At 47.9% G+C, this 24,267-nt stretch overlaps 1 protein-coding gene across 1 annotated transcript in view; it reads left to right on the plus strand.

Moving 5' to 3' along the window:
* LOC100482612 (endoplasmic reticulum metallopeptidase 1) overlaps positions 1–22,581 on the plus strand; it is a 40,977-nt gene extending 18,396 nt beyond the window's left edge. The window contains exons 6-15 of the mRNA XM_034647004.1: positions 452–544; positions 2,523–2,735; positions 3,501–3,724; positions 6,312–6,486; positions 6,860–7,050; positions 10,636–10,788; positions 12,986–13,188; positions 13,755–13,870; positions 21,237–21,400; positions 21,511–22,581. Of these exons, the coding sequence (XP_034502895.1) occupies positions 452–544; positions 2,523–2,735; positions 3,501–3,724; positions 6,312–6,486; positions 6,860–7,050; positions 10,636–10,788; positions 12,986–13,188; positions 13,755–13,870; positions 21,237–21,400; positions 21,511–21,675 (1,697 nt within the window). The 3' untranslated portion in view covers positions 21,676–22,581. The remainder of the gene's footprint in view (positions 1–451; positions 545–2,522; positions 2,736–3,500; positions 3,725–6,311; positions 6,487–6,859; positions 7,051–10,635; positions 10,789–12,985; positions 13,189–13,754; positions 13,871–21,236; positions 21,401–21,510) is intronic.
* Positions 22,582–24,267: the final 1,686 nt, after the last annotated feature.

Consider the following 24,267-nt stretch of genomic DNA (forward strand, 5'->3'; position numbering starts at 1 on the left):
TAAACGCTTGCCTTTTCTAGAACATGTCGTCCTGCCCCTCACGGTGGCAGGGTGGGGACGGCTGGTCAGCACTTTGTTCCCCCCGGAGGTGGCAGATCTTTGGGGGTCTTTGGCTCTGTGGTTGTCTTGCTTTGCCAGCTCCCTGGCGGCTCGTACAGCTGAGTTGAAGTTAGAGTCTGGCTCTGGCCCGGCAGGGCTGTGGCTGGTGAACTTCCCGCAGCCTCCGGAGCTCCGTGTTCCTGCCCCTTGCTGTGTGGCTTGTCATGTCTCCCTGATGTGTGAACGTGCTCAGCCGTTCCGCAGCTCTAGGTTCTGTAGGACATTCAGAAATGTGACAAAGCAGTCATGCCGCTGTGTTGACATTTTGTCTTTTAGGAATTTAATATGTTAAATAAGCCTAAAGAAAGATTGTTCTTTAAAGCAAAATGACGTTTTTTTCCGTGTGTCTTAGGAATTGACTTAGCTTTTATTGAGAATGGATATATTTATCACACCAAGTACGACACGGCGGACAGAATTCTCACAGATTCCATTCAGAGAGCAGGTTGGTATTCAAATGTAGACTCTTGATCTGTTAGGATGGACTATCAGGGCTGACCCCCCAGACCTATAACTATCTGTGGACAGTGCATTAGGGATGCAGCGTGTAGTGTGCGTGAGCTGGGTGGGGCTTTGGAGTCAGAGAGATGAGGGCTCGAATTTTAGCCTTGAAGTCTAGGTTAGCCATTAAGAATGTAAGACTGTTCTTTGAGAGGCACTGGAAAGAGAGCGGGCCCAGGATTAACACCAGGGTTGCTGAGCAATGAGCGTGTAGCCAGAATGGAAGCCAGACATTAGAGGGGGTGCAGGTAGTGAGGGGTTACCGAACAGGTGTCAGGACAACACGGGCCAGGGGTTAATGTGCTTTCCAGAGAAGTCTGGAATAGTCAGGGGAGGGGAGTCTGATGAGGAACCCTAATGGAAGCGTTGATAGGATTTGGCCCCATGCAGAAGAGAAGGATGCTCCAGGCCAGAGCAGAGCGTGTGTGTGTGTGTGTGTGTGTGTGTGTATTGTTGCTGTGTGTGTGTGTATTTGTGTGTGTGTATTGTGTGTATTGTGTCTGTGTGTGTATTGTTGTGTCTGTGTGTGTATTGCTGTGTGGGTGTGTGTGTGTATTGTTGCTGTGTGTGTGGGTGTGTGTGTATTGTTGCTGTGTGTGTGTGTATTGCTGTGTGTGTGTGTGTGTGTTGTTGCTGAGTAGTGTCAGATTATGGTCTGGGTGGAACTTGTACAAGAGCTGAGCAGTTGGAAGGAAGGGACGAATCAGGTGGCTGGTGGCGGAGACGGCTGTGAAGTCTAAGGCCCCAGGTGGCTGGGGAAAGATGGTGCCGTTGACCCTAATGGGGACATGGGAAGGTGACGGTGGAGCAGTCGTGAAGAAGGGAAGGAGGCCGTCAGCTCCGTCAGAGAGGAGTCTGTGAACCAACCGGATGGAAGTACCCACGTGGTGTTAGAGCTCTTGGCAGAACTGGGAATATGGGTTTGGGAATCAGAGGCATCGAGAAAACCACAAAAGCGTGGGGAATGGGCTTTGGAGGAGTGAAGCAAAGGTAGAGGACTCAACCTGAGCTTTTGGGGAAAACACATCTGCAGGCAGGTGGAGAAGCCAGGGACAGAAATGGCACGATAAGAGTGTGGCGTCTCGGGGGAAGCAGAGAAGTTAGGGGTGGGATGAGCATGGGGGAAGCACCCCAGTCGCTCATGGCTTCTTCCTGCTCCTGCGTTGAAGTCCAGACGCACTCGGTCCGTGCTGGAACAGTGCAGACCTTGGTGTGCCCGGCTCTGCCTACCAGGGACTCTCCTCCCCAGCTTCGTGGCTGAGGACTCCTGGTTCCGATGTATGTTGTGTTGTATTGGGGAAGTCTCCTCAGCTTTCAGCTCCACGGCTCTGGCCGTGTGGGCTGTCTCCCTGTCATGCTGGCTCCTGTTCCTCTGCCCTGAGCAGCGTGGACAGATGTGCTTTGTATAGGAGTGTTTAGATAGAAACACCTCCCTAACTTCTCAGGCTCCGGTGGCCACCCAGGATGTGGTCCCAGGAGCCGCTCCTGCCTCTCCATATTAGTGTTTGAAATTGCGATACAGTTGACGTGCGTGTTCTTAACACAATGTAATAGTGTGTTTGGTGTCTACGAGCTTCCTGAGGGCCTTGTGTCCCAGCACCGAACTTCTGGTCTCTAGAGCAGTATTTAAGGTATATGTTAAATGGATAGACTGGGAGACAGTCTTTGGGTTTGTCAACAGCGAGGAAGGAATGGATCAGAGACCAGTTCCCATGCAAGGGAGAAGATGAAGGCCAGTTGGCTGAGTGTCTACATGGAGAGGAGACAGTGGGTGCACGGGCCTTCTCTGAGATATTTTGAGAGAATGGTGGGGAGAGAGGGGTGGTGGAAAGCTCTCCCTGTTTGCATTCCGTCAGTTATGTCCTCACTCACACTGTGCATGGTTTATTCACCTTCATTATCTTTCTCTTCTTTACTAACAGGTGACAACGTTTTAGCAGTTCTTAAATATCTAGCTACGTCTGATATGTTGCCTTCTTCCTCTAAGTATCGACACGGAAACATGGTCTTCTTCGACGTGCTTGGCCTGTTTGTCATCGCCTACCCCTCTCGCGTCGGCTCGATAATTAACTCCGTGGTGGTGATGGCCGTCGTGTTGTACCTGGGCAAAAAGCTGTTGCAGCCCAAACACAAAAGTAAGTATTTTCTTCTAAAACTGCAGTGCTGGCCTGCATATAGGAATTTGCCTGAAGTTTTTCGAATCCATTTCTCTCCATCTTTTCAAGAAGTCTAAAACCTTAAAGAAACATAACCTCTGATTGATATTGTAAGCAATTTCTAAGAGAACATCAGATGAAGGTGCTCGTTACAGTTCTGCTCTTGGCGCAGCGGGATCTGTGCTTACACCGCAGGGGTTTGTAAGGTTTGTAAGATGACCGTTGGCGGAAATCCCATGGGCCCGCGCTACAGACCAGCGGTCAGGGCACTGTCTGGACGTCTGACCCAACCACTTTGGGTTAAATCGGTTTCCTTCTGCTTGGGACGTCGCGTGGTGCAGGCTGGTGTGCGTCCTCACAAGACGGCAGGTGCGGCGGCAGACCGCCCCGGCGACTTGGCTCGTTCCTCCTCCTGCCTCAGCTTCCCGGCAGGATTCTGTGTGGAGCTCTGCCTCCCATTCTTGCCGATACCTTGATACACAGAGTGTCCCGAAGGCGCTGAAGATGAAAGCGGAACCGCGGGACTTACGTCTCCCAGTCTTTAGCACCCACAGACTCTCGGCAAATGTTATTTGAATATTACTCGTTGTTCAAGTTTTTAACAAACCTGGCCCTGGGACATTTCAGTACTTTGCAGTGACAGTGGTGAATTCTTTGTTTTACCGTTTGCCCCTTGAACTCTGCCGCCTGGCGTGAGGTTGATGTGGTAAAGTGGGTGACCTCTGCTTTGTGTTTTGTCTGCAGTAGCTGGTAACTACGTGAAGGACTTCTTCTGTGCACTTGGCATCACTCTCATAAGCTGGTTCACGTGCCTGGTCACCGTGCTCATCCTGGCAGTGTTCGTCTCTCTGATCGGACAGTCCCTGTCATGGTATAACCACTTCTATGTCTCCGTCTGTCTGTACGGAACTGCAGCCGTGGCCAAAATAATACTCATCCATACCCTCGCAAAAAAATTTTATTACGTGGTGAGTGTGAGGCATGTTTACGGATTTCTTTTTGCTGCCTCCGAGGATGGAAGACAGACTCCGGTGGGATTCGTTGTTGGCTTTCTGAGCCAGCAAACGTTGTTTGGCACAATGATAGAAAACTTGGTCCAGAACCATGTTAATTTTCTGGAAGGCATCTTCAGAGGGTTTGGAGGCCTCCCGTGTGCTGCAGAGCTCTCGGTGTTTGGATGCTCGTCTCTGCCTTTGCCGAATCTATTGCACGAGGTCATTCATTACCAGGGGTGCCCACTGTCCCCCATGCTCGGGCAGCTCTGGCACGTGGCGTGGACACATGGGAGGCATTTGCTGCCCTTTGAGCCACACATAGACTTTTCTCTCCAGTTCCCTTCCCTTAGCCCATGTGTCGCTGATGTGGACTCTTGACAGCATGCAGCTGTGGCAAGGGGGTGGGAGACACTCTGCTGGGGGAACATGGGGAAAGGGAGAGCAGGTTCCAGAATGATTGGTGCTGATGTAGGGAATATTGCCATATTATTAGGGTTTCCACTGTATACGTTCATTTGGTAAACATAAAAGTAGAAATTAGGGTTACAGAGTAACAGGACTCAACGGTAAACTACGGTGAGAGAGTGACCCGTGGTTTCCGAAGATTTTCTAAATGAGTTAAAAGGAAAATCTTTCTTAGTTCTGTTACTTATTTTCAAGACAGCCAACACACACCTGTTTTTTGTTTGCCCTGCTAGGGGTTAGCATGGATACAGGAGGTGGTGATCCAGATCCTTCCACGGGGATCTCTGGTGTCTGAACCTTGGTCTCTGTTTCAGTTCATGTCAGGATGTGCTCTGAGGAGCACTTCCTTGTTAACAGGCCCTAGTGAAGAAAGGTTCTTTGAAATTAGCCATCTGTTTATGGATGAGCTAATACTTGTCTCTTAGTGGCTTCAGTTTCTAAAAAGGCGATGCCGTGGGGCTCAAGTTGCCATGCTTATTCTTAGTGCAACAGTGTGTTAGCAGAGCGTGAGGGGTGGTGGGGAGTGTGGCAGGGGAGCAGGAGACAGTTACTTTGACTAATTTCAGTTGTCTGATCATAAAATTGGGGGCTGAATACACCACCGGAAGGATAGTGTGTTTCATTTCACAAATACTCAGAGCGGGGGGGGGGCACTGTGCCGAGGCCAGTGGTACAGAGATTCGTCAGGGTGTGGTCTCCTCCTTTGAGGGGCTCACGGCTTCATCTGGGGTAACGGCCCATGGGGATGAGCAGACAGACTGGCGTGTTCATGGCGCCGCAGGACCACAGGTGTGGAAGTCGGGAAAGCTTTGTGAAGGAGGCGGGGACACTGAAACTGGATTTTTGAAGCCTGAGTACAAGGGTGACAGGTAGAGAGCAGGGTGACGGGCGGTCAGAGGTGGGAGAGCACAAGATGCATTTGGGTCACAGCCAAGAAGGTCAGTGTGGTGAGCGCGAGGGTGATAAGCGCACAGTACGTGGCGAAGTCGGCCAGCGCGAGGCTGCAGGGTTCTGAGAAGCAGGGAGGCCGCGGGAACCTTTTCCGAGCAGGACGGTGAGCGGTGAGTGAGCGGACGGAGATGCAGGAGGCGGTGTGGGGAATGGCCATGGGCGGGCCTGGCCGGGAGCGGAGGCCGGGAGAGGGGGACTGGGTTCCAGGGGCGTCTGTGTGACCTTTGGCCACAGTTTGGGGGTTTAAGGTATGATCGGCGCTGCTGACACCTGTGGTTTTAAACATCCGAGTGGTACTCTTCCGGTAGAGTCCTAAGAATTATTTTCTTTTCCGTTATTTTGAAAGACCGCATGTCTCCACACTGTGGCGACCATCAAAGTGTGTCACAGCGGTGGCCCTTCATGTCCAAGGAGGTTTGTCAGAGGAGCCCGGACAGGTTTTGGAAACACGCTACTGAAAGCGTGTTGAGCTCTCGAAGGACCCCCTGGGGCCTGGGCTCTTCCCGTGTGGGTGCTGGCACTGAAATCACTTTAATGTCCGCGTTAACAGAGCCGCCAGGGCAGCTGTCCTCTGACGGACTTGGGGGCTGTGCGGGAGTCCGCAGGCTCCGAGGCCCAAGAGCAGGGGTAAGAGTGATGAATGCGAAAGCTGCAGGAATCCAGGGCGGGGGCAGAGCTGCGCCACGGGGAGCGGTGGGGAGCGGTGGAGAAGACTCGGGAATCCAGCCAGACCCTGTGGCGGGGGCTCCGGCGGGGCTGCGGGTGGCATCGCAGCAGCCGAGCTGCTCTGAACAGGTCCTTTCTCGCCTTGGCTTGAAGCTGTTTGGGGATTGCATAAATAGACAAGCTTACAGGCATCAGTGTTTTAGGAGAGCGCTTTCTTCCATTTTAGAACATTTCCGAGGGTTACTTTGAGCCCGGTGGAGGAAGAGTCCAGGCTGCACAGGAGCCAGGGGGTTTTTACCCCATCTGAGTAAATGCCCCTCCCGGGGGGCAGCCGTCCTGACAGGAGGCAGCGTCGTGAGCACTTCCTTAAAGTTTAAGATCAAACGTAGCTCTTCTGAGCAATGGCAGTGACACTGCGATAGAGATCTTGGTGACTGGCCCCCGCGTGAGACCACTGGTGTATTTCTCTCTCTTTCAGAACGCCGGTGACCAGTATCTGGGAGAAGTCTTCTTCGACACCTCGCTGTGTGTGCACTGCGTTTCCCTCGTGGCTCTCACGTATCGAGGACTCTGCTCGGCCTTTATCAGTGCTGTCTGGGTGGCCTTTCCCTTGCTCACAAAGCTTTGTGTGCACAAAGACTTTAAGCAGCATGGTAGGGTGTTTGGGGTTTTGATGCAAATGGGAAAATTCCTTCAAATGCTAAAGACAAGACTTGCAGGGACCATTTCTTTTTTTTTTTTTTTTTTTTTTTTTTTTTTGTCTTTGGGGGTAGGCTTTCAGGATCTTTGCTGTTTGTATTTTTTAACATTCAGATCACAGAGACTTTCATCCTATAGCTCATACCCCGTGCCAAGCTCACGCTTACGAACACTTAGCTAATGTATTACATAGTCTGTTGTCTTGTCACCTGTATTTTCTTGTCCGTGAGTGAACGAACGCATTCTGTCTTGTGTACACCAGTACTAAAACGTCGGGATCTCACTGTAGAATTTCAGAGATGTGTGTTTTCTTCTCTTTTTCCCTAGGTGCCCAAGGAAAATTTATTGCCTTTTACCTTTTGGGGATGTTTGTTCCCTATCTTTACGCATTGTACCTCATCTGGGCGGTTTTCGAGATGTTTACCCCCATCCTCGGGAGGAGTGGTTCGGAAATCCCACCTGACGTCGTGCTGGCGTCCATTCTGGCTGGTTGTACAATGATCCTCTCTTCCTATTTTGTAAGGAAAAAATTTAAAAATTTGTTTCTTCTTTCTTCATTTGTTATGTAAATATGTGATGAGTTTAGCTGTAGATTGTCAAATAGCATCGCTTATATACTTTATTGAGAAACATCTACACAAAAGAAATGGGGAATGTGTGTGCAGAATGTGGGTTTGGTGGTAAAAAGATGTGAAATGGGTTTGTTTGGCTTTTGACCTCCTTGTCTTCCCAAGTCCTCTGTTATATCTCTTCCCAGCTTTCAGACGACCTGAATGTGAATTTGTAGAGTGCATACCAAGTAAGAGCTCGTAGAGACTGCTTAGTGGTGGATTTTTTTTTTTTTTTTTGAAGATTTTATTTGAGAGAGTGAGAGTGAGCATGAGCTGGGGTGAAGGGGGCAGAGGGAGAAGCATGCTCCTGGCTGAGCAGGGAGCCTGATGTGGGGCTCGATCCCAGGACCCTGGGATCATGACCTGAGCCGAAGGCAGATGCTTAAGTGACTGAGTCCTCAACTCAGGTGTGCCAAATGGTGGATTTTTAGAATGATCCCTAATAGTGTGTTTTCAACATCCTAATGAGAGGCAAATGTTAATAAATCGATGGTACTTTTATTAGTGCTCTTAGAGCTGGTGGAGGGAGACTGAATCTGACGAGGCTTTTTCCGTTACCACTCAGTTGACCACCAGCTGCCAGCAGCGCAGGGTTCAGTCATGGGGCCGGTCTCCTTGGGGGACGGACACTAGGATGCAGAGTGTCACAGGCCGTGTCTTTCTGCTTTGTCGGTGCTCTGCCCTTGCAGAGAGAGTCCGACCTTTGCCATCCCTGCTTCTCCTCTCCGGGACTCTCCAGAGGGAAGATAGCCCCGATGTTAGAGCAAGTTCCAGGCAGAGTTCTGCCCTCGGCATGGTGTGCTCAGGCCTGGCCCCTCTGTGGTGTGGCTCTTTTCGTTGGAAGTCCCGAGAATAAGAAGTGATGACAGCATACCCACAGGTGCACTCCAGGATTTGCAGCGAGGGGACTAAATAGGAAAAGCAGTTGTGACTTGATGACAGTTCTCTCCTCCACAGAGATGACGGCGAGCCTTTCCGCATCGACACGGTGAAGGGCATGTCGTGGGGGGTCAGGATTTAGAGATGGATACCGTGTGTGTGGTCAGCAGCATCCGTGCAAGTCCCTCACGTAGGCAGCGAACAGCCGTGCACACAACCGTGTCCGGCTCTGGAGAGCGTGTTTGCGATCGGCGGAAAGGAGTCTGAGCATTCCAGCCATTTGGCCTTTAATAGAATGACGCAGGCCTCGCTGGTGTTTGCAGGGGTAGATGGAGAATTCTGAAATGTTTTTTTGTTGCCTCCAGAGTTTACTTCTTTTGGTTTTAATGTTAAGCCTTTAAATTCTCTGTGCAGGTCGGTAGAGGGTTTGGCTGCCATGAGGGCCGAAGGGGTTCGGGGTTCATCACATGATTAGGTTGTGATCCAGAGTCAGCGCAGTCACGCGCTGGGTCCCCCCCCCCCCAAATCAGTGGTGAAAGCTGTTAGTGTTCAGAAGCGATGATCTAAATGTGGGACATTTCAGCTCCGTCCCATGTGAACAGCATGGAATAAAGCCTGACAACTTCACCGTGGAAACAGAAAATGACCCCACAGTAAGGGGATCCTGGAAGCCCTGGAGAGATGAATTATATTTTGTTAGGAGAGCATTGGGAGAGTGCCTCTTGGAATACTTGGGAAGCTCGCTGACTTTTCACTAGACGGCAGAGTGGCGGCCCGCCGTTTGCTGTGGGCGGGCATCATTCGCTCTGTGCTTGCCTCCATGGGGCGGCGGACGAACAGAGGCGGCCCAGGCTGCGCCGACAGTGACGACGAACCGTAATGCCGATTTCACAGAGCGCTTCTTTCAGGCCTCGGGGATTTATTGAGTCCACTTGCTAGGAAGCCCTTCAGTGCCTGTCTGGTGGCGGGTTAGCAGGTGTCCTGGGGTTGTCCTGATCAAACGAGACCGCTGCTGAGTGACATGGGGACACTTTCGGGGAACAAGACAGCCAGAACCTGTGGACGCTGCATAGACCTCTCCCCTGCTTCTCTTCATTTTATTTCACACGCATTTGGGAACCTAGAGTGATGGATGATGTCACATTTAAGGCAGAAATAAGAGTGAAATCGAAGGTAGTGGAATCCAGATGGACCTCCCCCTCCTCCTCTGCCCTGTGATTGCGTCTCATTCACCCTCCATGACCAGACCTCCTCCAGATGGCGCGTGGAAGGGGCAGCAGACGAGCCCCACGGTTTGGAAAGGGAACGTGGATGTGGAAGGGTAGCTTACATGGAGGCGTTAGGACAGCTTTGGGCAGCGGCTGCGTGGAGATGGCGGGAGCCACGGCCTGTGACAGGGAGGTCTCATTTTGACCTGAAAGACCCTCAACACCTAAGCTGGGCAGCCTTCCCGCAGAGGGGAAATCGTTTCTTGGGATATTTGACACTGTTCTGTGGAACCACATTTTAAAATCTCACGACTCTTAGGACAGAGAGACACAGGGTAACAAACTGTGTTTTCCTGACTCACAGCCTTAGCTCCTTGGGTACTGTCTTGTTTCTGTGCTCACGGTGTAAAAACACAAGACCGTTGACCCAGGACCAGTACCGGTTTGTTGGAGCTGAGCCGGGATGGGACCCTGGGCCACCGTAGCTATACGGTCCTCTCGTTTTACCTAGCAGAGCGTGTGGTAGCTTACGAATGTTTGCCTGATTGCTCATTTTCATCCCCATAAGAGTCTTTTCACATTCGTGCTCTCTTTATCGACCCTGGAGGGTGGGTGAGAAGGGGGAGCAGGCGCAAGGGGAGCTGGGATTGGGTCAGTGTGGCTCCTTCTGAACCCCTGCGGGATCTGTGGGCGTATCCCATGAGTCATGTGTGTCCCCCACAACTTTGATTTCTGTGATTTCGTGGCCACTAAGCAGCTAACAGAAGCAGGTCCAGGATGTGCTAGGTGCCCTTGCCTGAGCACAGAGGCGCTGTTAGACTGTGGCTCTGGCTGCTCGGCACCGAGTGGGGCCGGGCCCATGGGTGGCGTCTTGACGGTGCATCTAAGTGCGAGTTCAGACGAAGCCAGCACGCGGCACGGTGCGGAAGCGTCCGGAGTAGAACTTGCGTTTCGTTGGAACAGGCTTGCTTGCGCTTACAATCTTATCTCTGGTTCTTTAATAAAAGCCTGATGTCATGATGTTTGGGAGATAAATGGCGTCTGCTGTGCTGTGGTTAACGAGGGGCCCTGACAGAATCAGAAGAAAAATAAGGTCATGGATGGACTGGTGATGGGTCTCCGTCTTGGGGTCTTGTCTGACTGATCGGAGACCCCATGTCTGTGTCGTTTCCCCTCGCCGGCGGGCTGCCTGTCACAGGCACGTCGTAGCAGACGGGGCACCCCTTGTTTATCTGGGCTCCCGCCCGGGACAGAAACCCCCGAGGCGGCGCCTATCCGCCAGGGGCGGCGTGCGAGCACCTGCTGGCGGGTGTTCCTCACGGTCGCTCCGGGGACCCCGGTACAGTGAAGGCGGTAGATACCTGTCTGCCGACGGCCACTCTCCTGTTTCTGCGTTCTGTTTCAGATCAGCTTCATCTACCTTGCCAAGAGCACCAAGGGCACCATGCTGGCGCTGACTTCGGTGTGCGCGGTCACACTCCTCCTGGTCTGCAGCGGCGCGTTTTTCCCGTACAGCTCGCACCCCGCCGGCCCCAAGCCAAAGAGGGTGTTTCTTCAGGTAAGAGCAGCAGCGCGAGGTTCTGGAGGGAGAGCCTCGTGTGTGCTGAGCTTCGCCGGTCAACAGGAAAACCAGCGGACTTGCCGACTGTTGACCTATTTATTCAGTTGTCCTCGGCGGTTGTGCATAAGGCAGTGGGGAGAAGACTGACCGCCAAGAGGCTTTTGTACCCGCGAGACACACTCCTCCCAAGAGACCGAACGAGACGCGTCAGCTTGTTCTGTTACTGTTCAAATTATGAAAATGCCCCAGCCTAGAAAAACAAGCAAGTATGTGCTGGGGAGTAATGAGCTTTTTAGAAGGACAGATTGTAAAAATGTCTGCAGGCTGAGAAAAAAAGCTGAATTCAACTGGCAAAATAAAACCGGTATTTTAAAATGCTAGTAAAAGTGATCTTAGGTAGCCTTTGAGGTAGGATATCATAATGAAAATACAATAACTTAGAAAGGGACTAGTAACGTGGAATTTAGAACTTCCATGGATTTTAGGTTTTCAGCAAACTTTGTGAAGTTGGCGATACAACGCAGGAGAAAGAACTAAGCTGCCTTATTGCCATTCTCTCTCTTAGAGGCTGCGAAACAGAAAAGCCGACTTCAAGCAGGGGCACCTGGGCAGCTCGATGGGTACAGTACACGGCTCTGGGTCTCAGGGTCAGGACTTTCGTGAGTCTTAGCCCCACACTGGGCACGGAGCCTACTTTACAAAAAAATCTTTAAAAAAACCGAAACAAAAGCCGAGAGTCCTAACCCAGGTAAATTATTCAGGGACTTGAACAAGTAATAACAACACTCAAATAGTCGTTATCAGAGAGGAGATAGTGACAAAGGCCAACTGCTGCGTGTTTACAGTCCTGGAGGGCCCAGCAATACGCCTTATGTGACAGACTTGACCACTTAGAAAACCTTGAGTGATGAACAGCTTGTTTTTGGAGTCACTGTGTTTTCAGTGACTTGCTAACTTTTTCTAATTGCGTTAGTATAGTAGTTAGGAAAAGCGACATTTTTATTTTTAAAAAACTCCTGTTCTGATTTGTTTGGGGTTCTCTTCTTCTCCAGTGCCGGAAGTTGGCACACTTTTCCCGAGAAGGGTCAGGTAATAATTGGGGCTCTGCCAGCCACACGGCCTCTGTCGCCACCGTTTCGTGGAGCACAAACAGCCACAGACGGTGCCTCCACGGGTGAGCGTGGCCCATGCGAGCCGGGTGGTGGCCTTGTGGCCTGTGGCTCCGGTTCCCCAGCCCCTGCCCACTCAGCCCTCTCCTCCTGCTTGCTGTGCTTTGGGCTGGTTTCTGCCGTGCTGGATGGAGCCCAAGTCTGTCATCGGGCGCTGAGGTAGGATGTTTGTCTCTGTGCAGGGGGGGGCGCTCAGGTCGCACACTGAAAGGGAAGCATGTGTGTGTGTGTCCCTATCTTAGAACGTATTTGTTTTCAGCCTCCATCTAAACGGAGTTCTAGTGTTCGTGTCTTTTAAATCTGAAACAGGTTTACAGAAAAGTCTTAATGAAATTTTAATATATAAATATATTTGTAAGAAATAATAAAACTTTGTATATCCATCCTTGAGTTTAAAGGAAAGACCATAAGCAGTACCTGCTAAGACCTGAGTGTCCCCTTGCTGATCCCGGCTCTTCCCCTCCACCCCGCCCCCACCCCAGGGAAATACGGTCTTGCAGTTTGGAGTTCCTGCCTTTTCTTGACCACGTCCCTGTGGATCCCTAAACAAGAAGATAGTTTGCCTCTTTCTGCGCTTACAGAGCCGCATGAATGCTCCTGTGCCCCCGGCCGCGTCCTGCCCAGCAGCTGGGACGGAGTTTCCACATTGACTCACGTGTCTGTGGTTCAGCGATGAGGCTCACTTGCCCCTTCCGCTGCTGGTGGACATTTGGGCTGTTGGCAGTTTCTGCTGCCGTGGAAGGGGCGGAATCGGCACTCTTGTACCCTGCACGCGTTTCTTTAAGGCCCACCTGCAGGAGTGGAACGGCCAGCTTGACACGTCTGTGCTCGTTTAGGTGACGCTAAGCGGTTCCCCGAGGTGGCGGTGCCCGCCCTCCCCCACCAGCAGCGTGTGAGCGGTTCTGTCGCTCCGTAGCCACATCGGTTCTTGGTATCGTCACAGTTACTCATTTTTGTTCATCTGCAGTGGGGATGTGGGTAAAGGGATTCAGGTAGTAGCTTTCTCATCCGTCTGTTCCTTGCAGCATGTGACTAGAACATTTCATGACCTGGATGGAAGCGTAATTAAACGGGACTCTGGAATATGGATCAATGGGTTTGACTACACGGGAATGTCTCACATAACACCTCATGTTCCTGAGATCAACGACACCATCCGAGCTCACTGTGAGGAGGACGCGCCCCTCTGTGGTTTCCCGTGGTACCTGCCGGTGCACTTCCTCATCAGGTTGGTTCCCTCGTGTGCTGTTGTCGCTGGGGGTGCGTTTGTCTCAAGTCCTGTCACGAAGTGACTAGTTCATTATTTATGTGGTTAACACAGATGTCAAGTGCCCTGTGTGCTGTGTTCTCTGTCACTACTGAAGTTCCCCGTTAGTGGGATAAAGCACTCAGAAGCGTGCTGCTGCTTTTCCAGATTTAGGAAGTCTTTCCTCTAGAAGCCTGAGTCCTTAGAAAGGCTGGCCCTCTCAGCTGGTGTCACAGATGGCAGGAAAGCATTAGTTTTATACTGTTTTATTTCTGGGATGTTTTTGTGGTTGGGTAAGGGGTCGGATAAGGAGGAACAGGATGGGTAGTGGAATCAAGATCACCTAGGCTCCCTTGTTCTTAATTCTGCGAAGTTTTTGTTACACAGTAACAGGCTTTTAGAGTAATTAGCAGGGTTCATCCTATCCATCAGAGATTATTTTCATGCCCCCAAATGATGAGTCCTATATTCGGACCACGTCCATGAGTTACAGATAGCTGTCAACTAAAATTAAGCCTCCTAAATATTGAAGCTACCTTTCCAAATAGGAAAAATTGGTATCTTCCTGCTCCAGAAGTTTCTCCAGGAGATCCTGCTCATTTCAGACTTGTGTCCAAAGAACAGACACCCTGGGATTCTGTAAAGCTGACGTTTGAAGCCACAGGTAAGCGACAGGACAGTGTTTTCTTCTCTGCTTCACTTGTTAAAATTCTTAGAAAGTACATATTGTTTTCCTTAAATGTTAGGAAGAACTTAGTGTTTCGAAGAGCACTTGAAGCTTGTTAAACCTTTATTTTTTTAGAGTGGTTTTAGGTTTACAGAAAAATTGAGCAGCAAGCAGAGCTCCCCGCCCCTGCTTGCCCTGGAGTGTGGAGTTTCCTCAAACAGATGAGCCGCTGCTGAGACGTTATTAGTACTCAAGTCCCTGGTTTACATTAAGGCTCAGTTCAGTCTTTGTGTTGCATAGTTCTGGGGGTATTTTGGACAAACGTGTGATGTCAGGTACCCACCGTATCACACGGAGTGGATTCCCTGCCCTGAGAATCCCCTGTGCTCCCCACCGTTCATCCCTCCTCCCCACTCCCTCTGGCAGACACTGACTTTGTTACTGTTTTTTCTCCTGTTTTGCCTTTTCCAGAACAGCTGTAGCTGCAGTCACGTGCAGCCTCTCGCTCAGCAGTGTGCATGTCAGAGCCTTCACGTGTTAGGGGCTCGCTTCTTTCCATGGCTCCGTAGCGATGTGGACGCGCTGCGGTCTGGCCGATCCCTTGCTGAGGGACAGGCTGCCTGGCTGCTTCCAGGTTTGGGCGCTTGTGAATAAAGCTGCCGTAAACAGCTGTTGGCAGGTTTTCAACTCCCCGGGATAAAAACCTAGGGTACAGTTGCTAGATTGTGTGGTTGGCCTATATTTACCTTAGTCAGAAGCCGGCATCTCTCCCAGCACGGCCGCGCCTCCTGCACGCCCAGCAGCACCCGGGCTGCTAGTGTCGGGATTCTAGGCGTTGTGACGGCCGGGCAGGGGTGTCTCCCTGCTGTGTCCGTGGGCGCTTCCCTACTGGCCCGCGGTGCGGGGCGTCTCTTCACAGGTTACCTGCCATCTGTGTATCATCACTGGTGACGTGTCTGTTTATTAATTAGGTGGTTTGACTTCTGTTGTCAAAATTTAGGAGCGCTCTGTGCGTATGGGTAGAAGTTCTTTATACCAGATAAGTGATTTGCAAATATTGTCTCCCAGTCTGGGTTGTCTTTTCATTCTCTCAAGAGTGTTTTCCATAGAATGTAAGTTTTTAAATTTAATGAAGTCCAGTGCAATCAGTTTTTCTTTCATGGGTTATGGTTTTGGTGTCATGTCCAGAAGTCATTGCCAAACCCAGGGTCTCTGGATTTTCTCTGACGTCACCTTCTACAAGTTTAGTTTAGTTTTGTGTCTTCTATTTAGATCCATCAGAGATCCATTTTGAGTTAATTTTTGGGAAAGGTGTAAGGTCTGAGTGTAGGATGTTTTTTGCATGTGTATTCCCAGTTGTTCTAGTACCATTTGTTGAAGACTTTCCTGCCTGTACTGAACGACCTTTGTTGTGTTGTCAGACATGAGTCGACTGTATTCGTGTAGGTCTGTTTCTGGGCTGTCTGTTCTGTTTTACTTACCTGTTTCTCTGTTTAGCCATCACAATGGTGCACTCTGGATCACGTCCTGAAGGTGGGTAGTATCTGTCCTCTCCAACTTTATTCTTCAGAATATTGCTTTTGTCTTTCCATATATCAATTTGTCAAGATCCACAACAGAACCTTCTGGGATTCTGATTGGAATTGTATTGGAATCTATACATCAAGTTGGGGAAAATGATATCTTAATACTTTTCCTATCCATGACATGGAATATCTCTCCACTTATTTGTGTCTTGTTTTCTTTCATCAGAACTATATTTTGTAGTTTTCCTCATATAGATTCTGTACAACTTTTGTTAGATTTGTACATAAGTATTTCATTTGGGGGATGCTAATGTAAATAATATTTTTCATTGATGGTATATAGGAAAACAATTGATTTTGTTTATTAACTTTGTATCCTGTGACCTTGCCATAATTGTTTATTAGTTCCAGGAGTCTTTTGCTGATTCTTTGGGATTTCCTACATAGATGATCATGTCATCTGCAAACACAGTTTTATTTCTTCCTTCCCTTCCCCGTCTTATCTTTGATTACCTTTTCTTGTCTTAGTGCATTAGCTAGGACTTCCAGTATTGTGAAAAAGAGTGCTAAGACGAGTAGTAAGAGTGGGATCATTGTCTTGTTCTTGATCTTAGTGGGAAAGCTTCATACATTTTTACCGAGTATCACATTAGCTGTAGGTTTTCTGTAGATGCTCTTTGTCAGGTTGAGGAAACTCCTGTATTTTTAGTCTGCTGAGCTTTGACTGCTGTANCGAGTAGTAAGAGTGGGATCATTGTCTTGTTCTTGATCTTAGTGGGAAAGCTGCTACATTTTTACCGAGTATCACATTAGCTGTAGCTTTTCTGTAGATGCTCTTTGTCAGGTTGAGGAAACTCCTGTATTTTTAGTCTGCTGAGCTTTGACTGCTGTAAATGGATGTTGGATTTTGTCACATGCTTTTCTCTTAACTGATATGACCATGTGATTTTTCTTCATTAGGCTGTTGACATGATGGATCACAGTTAACTGATGCATACGTGGAATAAATCCCCCTAGTTGTAGTATATAATTCTTTTTATGCATTGTTGGATTTGATTTGCTAATATTGAGGATTGGTTCTGTTTCCCTGGGAAACTCTAACACAGGAAGTTCATTTTTTAAAAGTTCCTGCTACTGTTCACTTTCTTCCATTGTCGAGCTTCACATAAATAGAATCTTCCAATATGTAATATCCTGGGTCTGGGTCAGTAAGCATGTTTTTGAGACGGAGCTATGTTGTTTTGAGTATTAGTCTGTGGTTCCCCACAGGGAGCCTATGAGAATTCATTGTTCCACATTCTCCGTAGTCACTCCTCTTTTCCATGGTACCATTTCTGTGGGGTGTTTAGCAGTAGCTCTCACGCTTCTCTGATACCTGATGGTATCACTCTTCCAGGTGCTTCCTGGGAAATACTCGATTACCCTGCTTTGTTTCATGTCTTTCTCCCTTTTAAAAGTTGGGCTTATTGACTTGCAGGAGTGTGTATGTTCCAGATCACAGTCCTTTATCAGATATGTCTGTATCAGATACCTGGGTTTTCTTGTCCATTCATTTTCTTAATGGGGTATGGATTCCAATTAATCAGGTTTTTCTTTAGAATAGTACTTTCTGTGTCCTCTCTAAAAAGATCTTGTCTACCCAGAGGTCACAAAGACAGACTCTTGTTTCCTTCTAGAAGCTTCATCGCTTTAGCTATTATGTTTAGGCCTATAATCTACCTCGAATTAATTTTTGTTTATGGTGGGAGGTAGAGGTCAAGGGTTTTTTCTTCTCTTTATGGACATGCAGTTGTTCTATTATCATCTGTTGAGAAGATTTACCTTACCCTATTGAAGTGCTTTCGTGTCTTTGTGAAAATTAGTTGATTGTGTATACCTCAACTTTGCCCACTTTTTACTGAACTTCCTCTTTCACAAGTCACCTGTTTGGTTTTTGTATTTCTTGGTGACTCTGGCCATCATTACATTTCCTGTAAAAAGTGAACCATTCTATGTGCTGTGCTAAGGCATAGTTCATTCAGCTTAACACAGAAGGGACTTGAAAATCTAGTAAGGAATACCGGAGGACACAAGATGGTGGTGGTGAAATAATAAAATTTGGTCGTAACCATCAGAATGAAGCAGGTATAGGCAATTAATTAAGTGCCTCAGCTGGTGGTTTCAAAGGCGGATACTTTTGTTTTCCCTAGGCTTTTAAAATTTAATTGGAAATAAATTCATTTTGCACCAACTGGTTTTCTTGTTCATGCCAATAATTTGATTTTTATTTAATCACCAGCTTGTAAAAAGGAAGCACAGAAAAATCCAAACCTTTCTCTATCCTTTATGCACAATTTGGAAAATTCCAGTAAAATTCAGGTTCCTGGCAGGCAAGTTACACATCTACTGCCCTGTGTTTTGTGATTACAAATGTCCAGAAATCAGAAAAAAATTACTTGACCATATACATGTGGGTCTGCTTGTGTACCTATGAGCACGTTTTTAATTATAGAAACTTTGTAGCTTAATGATGAGCAAGGGTTAAGATCCTTTGTAATTTTTGTTTTTCAGGATTTTCCTTGCTATTTTTGCATGTTTTTCCATATGAACTTTAGTATTATAACTCTTAATGTTTTGCGGAGTATCATCATTTATAAATTAAGGAGAGCTGACATGATGTCACCCTAGCCAAGAACTGGGAATGTCTTTGCATGTGTTCACATCTACTTTTGTGTCTTTCAGGAGTGTTAATAACATTTTCCTCATCTAGTTTTTGTTGCTGTTATAATTGGACTTTTCTCTACTGTTATGTTCTCTTAACTGGTTCTATTTTGTATGTGTAAATTTTGTATCTTGCTACCTCAGTGAATCTTCTTACTTTTTGAGTTAATCGTTGCTCCTCTGGAGTTCCCCTTGTATACTAGGAATTGCCAACCTTTAAATGGCCAGAGATAGTAAATACTTCGGGCTTTGCTATATGTCCCTATTGTAGATTTTTTATGTCTTTTAAAGGTTTTATTTATTTGAGAGAGAGATAAAGAGCATGATTGGGGTGAGGGGCAGAGGCAGACACCGGGATCGATCCCACAACCCTGAGATCACGCCCTGAGCCGAAGGCAGACGCTGAACGACTGAGCCACCCAGGCGCCCCAACCTGACTGCTTTTTAAACACGTAAAAAGCACTCTTAGCCTGAGAGCCGTACAAAAACAGACTTCAAGTCTAGCTCTTTGACTGTTGTGTATATCTGCAAATACAGTCTTTCTTCTGTACCCGTTCTTAGGCCTGTGACTGGCATGTGGAAGTGGCTGGTGCTGCTCGTATGGTGTGGACGTGGTGAGCGGGTGTCCTTGCTTGACGTGGAGCACTGATGTCTAGCGTTCCCCAGCGTGAGAGAGGCGAGCCTTGGGTGTAGGCAAGCATTTGTCAGCAGTCACGTCCTGAATGTTTTTTACAAGGAATGGGTCTTAATTTTGGGAAAGGCTTTTTTCAGTATCTATAAAGATAATCTTAGGATTTTTCTTCCTTGGGTCTTTTGATAACGGTGTTTTCCACTAGGCCATGGCTTTGTATTTTCTTTACATGATGTTGGATTTTGTTTGCTAATATTTAGAAATGTTGAGTTAAACATGGACCAATATCACAGAATATTACTATTTTTTTTTGGTACTCTTTAATCAGATTTAGGTATGTTACACATTATTAATGTATAAACATCATGAAAATGGTTAGTTGTCCTTAATTTCTAATGCCTTGGAACAGTTCTGGAAGCATTTGAACAATCTGGTTGAAAAGCTGGCTTACATTGCTCTCGGAAGCCATCTGGGTGGGTTTTTTTTTTTTGCAGGAGTAGTTTAACTTTTTCTTGGGAAATTGGTTTGCTTAAGATTTATATCTGTGTTGTACAGTTTTAGTAATCTATTTTCCTTAAAAAGTATCCATTTCATCTGGGTTTCCAAATTTCGTAGTATAGAGGTCTGCAGAGTAGCCACATGTGATTTTAAACATTTCTAGTGTTCTTACTGTTTTTATATATTTGTGTTTACTCCACTCCCCTTCCCCCCCCCACCTCTTTTTTAACCAAGTTAGCTAGTAGCTGTTAGTTTTATAAAAGAACAGGTTTTTTCACTAAGTTACATCTGTTTAGTTCTCATTCTCTTTTACTGATTTCTGCTTTTTTGCTTTATTTGTAATATTTCCTTCCTTGTCTTTTATTCTTTCTTGTACTTAAATTTTACTGAAAAAACATTCATTGCTATGGATTTTCCTCTTACCATGGCTTTCACATGTACCCAGTAGTTTAATATGTAATATTTTCATTATTTACAAAAAAACTTCTATAATTTTTGTTTGGATTTCTTTAACCCAAGTCTTTTATAAATTTATTTTTAAGGCTTTATTTATTTGAGAGAATGCACCCAAGCAGGGGGAGAGGCAGAGGCATAGAGAGAATCCCAAGCATACTCCTCCCCGCTGAACAGAAAGCCCAACATGGACTTGGTCCCATGACCCATGAGACCATGACCCGAGCGGAAGCCAACAGTCCAATGCTTAACTGACTGAGCCACCCTGAGTCTTTTAAATAGATTTTTTAAATTTCCAGGTAGAAGGCCATTTTGTTTTGTTATTGATCATTTTAAGTTTACTTACAATACGTTTTGTGTCCACTGTACGTGCCGATGATGCAGAATTTATCTTCTAAAGTCGGATCTATATATCCATGGGATCGACTTCACTGATCATTTGTTTTGGTCAACTGATGTTTTGTAGGACGGCGGATGCTGGCTCTGTGTAGGGTCTTTTTCCATCCGTGGTTGTGCTTCATCAAGCAGCTGCTGTCACTTGCACAGAAGTCAGTTTTATGTCGTGAATTAAATGTTTAGTATTAAAAGGTGCCTTTTTACATGTATTGCTTTTGTCTTGAATCCTGTTTTTTTCCCTGCGCACCAGCATGAGCAGGAGGGAGGGGCAGAGCGAGAAGCAGACTGCTGAGCAAGGAGCCTGACATGGGACTCGATCCCACGACCCTGAGTTCATGACCTGAGCTGAAGGCAGACGCTTCACCCACTGAGCCATCCAGCCTCCCCAAAAGAGGTCATTTTAAAAACTGTGTCCACTTTGTTCATACTGTTATTTTGACCCTTTCTGAATACAGGAGGTAATTAGATCTGGATTTTTAAGCCAAGTTGAAATTTTTTCCCTTCTAGTTGCTGATTAGTTCTGTTTACATTTATTTTTATGACGGATGCATTTGGTCTCCATTTCTTGCTTTATTAGCTATATTCCTTTTTGTAGGACGGGTCTTCTTGAATCTTTAAAAAGAATATTTTCTGGCATTTAGGAAAGTTTTTGTTTTGACCACATATTCTGTAACCTTTTACTATCTCAGTTTTTAGTGGCCTTAACTCTCCGGGTCTCTGCAGGTCTGCGGACTCTGTCTGCTTCCTCGCTTCGTCTCCGAGTCGGCCACATTCTGTCCTAGGCTTCCGCCCTCACCGGAACACCGCCTGTGTACCGTGTTTGCGTCTGTTAAAATCCTGTCTGTTGTTCTGCCACAGCTCTTGAAGTGACCTCTTGGTTGGATGAAGCTTATTCCCTAGATTTCTGAAGGACTCACGGATGCTAGGTTCTTATGTTTCAACGACGGGTTTTCTCACTGTAAATTCTGTGCCTTTTCTGCGGGCGCACGTTACTTGCCCCCGCCCCTGCCCGCAGGTGGAGGTGCAGACCGGAACCTCCCTTAGGTCTGCAGTGAGGATGTTTGAGGTGATACAGGCATGTCCTTCGTAGTTTGGTGGCGAGTTAGCTTCTTTCCTTGATGCTTTTCAGAAGATGAACTCTTCATCCTCTTCCTTCCAGGACCGAGCCACATGTCCTTCTACGTTCGAACCCACAAAGGGTCAACACTTTCTCAGTGGTCTCTTGGCAATGGCACCCCGGTCACAAGTAAAGGAGGGGACTACTTCGTGTTTTACTCGCACGGGCTCCAGGCCTCGGCATGGCGGTTCTGGATAGAAGTACAGGTGGGACTTTCCCCGCATTGCTGCTGTCCCTGGTCAGGCTCCCAGGTGGCATTTGGGATCATTATTCTGCCTTCCTACAACTGGAGAACTAAACTAATTTTCTCTGCCAGGTCTTGGAAGAGCGGCCTGAAGGAATGGTCACTGTGGCCATTGCTGCCCACTACCTTTCTGGGGAAGATAAGAAATCCTCCCAGCTGGATGCTCTGAGAGCGAAGTTTCCAGACTGGACATTCCCCTCGGCCTGGGTGTGCACCTACAATCTCTTTGTGTTCTAGTCTTCCGGATGAGCGCTGAGTACACGCCGAGCGGGATACCCCCGTGACATAGTTTCCCCCGCGTGACATGGATGTTTGTAAGTCAGTGATTGAGCACCTGTTCAGAGAGCTTCGTGGGCTGACACGAAGGGCCAAGCACCATGATGGTGATGCTGTGGGGTTGTCACACATGGCCTTTCTGACACTTGACGCCGGTTTCCTGGCACTGAAGCACACACATGGGTACCACCACTACACACGTCAGTCTTCTCTAGGACCTCAAGGATAAAAGCCAACAAACCACTTCAGTAGCCCTCCCCTTAAGATCATGAAAGATGTGGAAGGTACTGTGAGCTGTTCATGAGACAAAGGACATTTCAACTGGAGACCAAGATCATGTGTTTTGTCAGAGGACGGTAGCTAAAATCTGTTTGCTGGAGTAATGATCCCCCTTGAGACTGACCGTTAGGGATTAGCAGGCAGGTTCAGCAACAGCTGGGGGAGAACCGGGGGGCTTCTGAGGCCCCCGCCTGTGCTGAGAGCTCTACTTCTTCAGGCAGCTGCTCAAATGTGCTTGGCTTCTCTGTAGCGAAGCCCGGGCTCCCACCATGGGAACCTCTGCTGAGCTGGGGACTCACGTCCTTCTGACAGGTGGTCCCTGAGAACTGTCGCTGTGATGCATTTCTGAGTTGCTTTTAAGGCTTGATCTCTACCTTTTCCCGTCCACCTTGCCAACTGAAGTGGAGTATTTGTTCCGCTACGTTTCCTGCGGGGCTCTTCTAGGCTCTTCTGGCTCGGGATGTCGCGTGGCAAGCACACAGGCTTGGTTCTGTCCTCAGAGCCTGGGGCTGCCGTGGTGGCTGCTCTGGGCTGGGAAGTGAGTGGGGTGAGGAGTGGCTGGGCATTTTATAAATATTTATTCTCTTCATTTAATAGGCATGTTCTGTTATCCAAGGTTAATCCTTTAGGGTATAATTTTATTGATGCACTGAGTCCTTAGTTTTGTCTGTTTTCTCACCAGTCTGAATAGTTTCTCCATCCCTGTCCGGCAGAGCTGGCTTTCCTGGGGCAGGAGGGGGTGGCTTACACTGCAGTGAGGCCACTGGAGCAGCAGCTGCTGGTATTAGGGTCCTGCAGAAGGGCAGGCCAAGGCCTTGAAGGTGCTGTTCATTTTGAAGATGGCTGTGTGGCTTGGGAGGCATGTCACGGCGGTGCCTCTCAGGGCTTCTTGGCTCTGGCAGTGGAAGGGCTTGGGGAGATGAGTGGTCAGTTCTCCTAGCTTTCTTTTTTCCATTAAGAAGCTGAAAAGGTTGGATAAATTCTGAGTTTAGCAAGCAAAGGCCAAAAAAGACATTTTTTTTAAAAAGCCACAGTAAAACAAAGTGGCGCTAAGTGCAGGGCAGGAGGCCACTGAAGCTGCTTGTGACTGGTGGCCATAGTGTGCCTTCCCAGGCATGCTCCTCCCGCTGCCTGCCTCACCCGGGACTCCTTCAGCCCTGACCCGGCCACGCAGCCCAGCACGGCCGCAGCCAGGGCTGAACTGCAGGCTGTGCTGCAAGTACCGGGCTCCTGCCCCTGGTACGGGTGTCGCCAGCGGACTTCTGAGTTTGTCAGGTGGTGCAGAAGGACTGCAGTGTTCGTAGCTTGTAGAGATTCAGAGTTAGTTACGGACAAAAAGTGGTATCTCAATGAATTTCAAAATACAGGCCTATTTTGTCCCTATGGTTAATCTGGAATAGATTTTTATGGAGGGGGGATCCCATGTTGAGGACGTGCATCATATGAAAGTGATTTTCCCCCCTTTGGGAAGGATGTGATTCCCTTGCAGTAAACATCATGGTTTTCCTTCTGCCTTCATGTCATTTTCGTTTGTAAACAGTGTCTTTTGCTTTGGTTTTCGAGATGCTCACTGGTCTCAGGGCGGACTGCTTCAGTGCCGGAAGTGGCTGAGCGCTCAGACTTAGTCACGGCTCTGTTCATAGCACACGCGCGGTCCGTCGGCAGCCTCGGAGACGCCTCATTCAGAACTCACTTCTAAAAGGGTCTTTTCAAATTCTAACAAACGCAGTTTAAAAGTAGCCCAGGGTTGCACATTCAGTGAAAATGTGAAGAACTGTGGTTTTGAAGAAATGCTTACAGTTTACATGGCGTCTGACCTAAGAAAGTATCTGTTTCCCAGTTTAGCTGATGGAAATAAGCGCTGTAGGATTGCTAAGATGTCTCCACCAAGGGGGCCGTAGCCAGCTGCTCACTCAGGAAGCTGTAGCAAGAAGGATGGTCTTTCCTTTCTTTTCACTGGTTTGCTGACTTGTTGAGGGTTAATTGTTGCCTTACATTAAACTTTTTAACCTACTAGGTTAGTATCATTAACAGAAAAACCAGATCTTTATTCTTCCGTATCCTCATCGTTGAAGGGTTATTTCCAGTCCACAAAGCCTTTTTAAAACCTTTTTAAAATTGCTTTTAAGAGATCTAGATGGCTCACGTGGGCAGAACGGGTATGCGAGTGAAGAGCAAAACAAGGAGATACTGGAATGCTTTTTACTGTGGAATGAAATTGTGCATCCTATTTTGTTAAATGTTGAGCTTTTTAAAATCCTCTCCACTGGCAAA

This window comes from Ailuropoda melanoleuca, chromosome 17 (genome assembly GCF_002007445.2).
Source record: "Ailuropoda melanoleuca isolate Jingjing chromosome 17, ASM200744v2, whole genome shotgun sequence".
In the NCBI taxonomy this organism is placed as follows: Eukaryota; Metazoa; Chordata; class Mammalia; order Carnivora; family Ursidae; genus Ailuropoda; species Ailuropoda melanoleuca.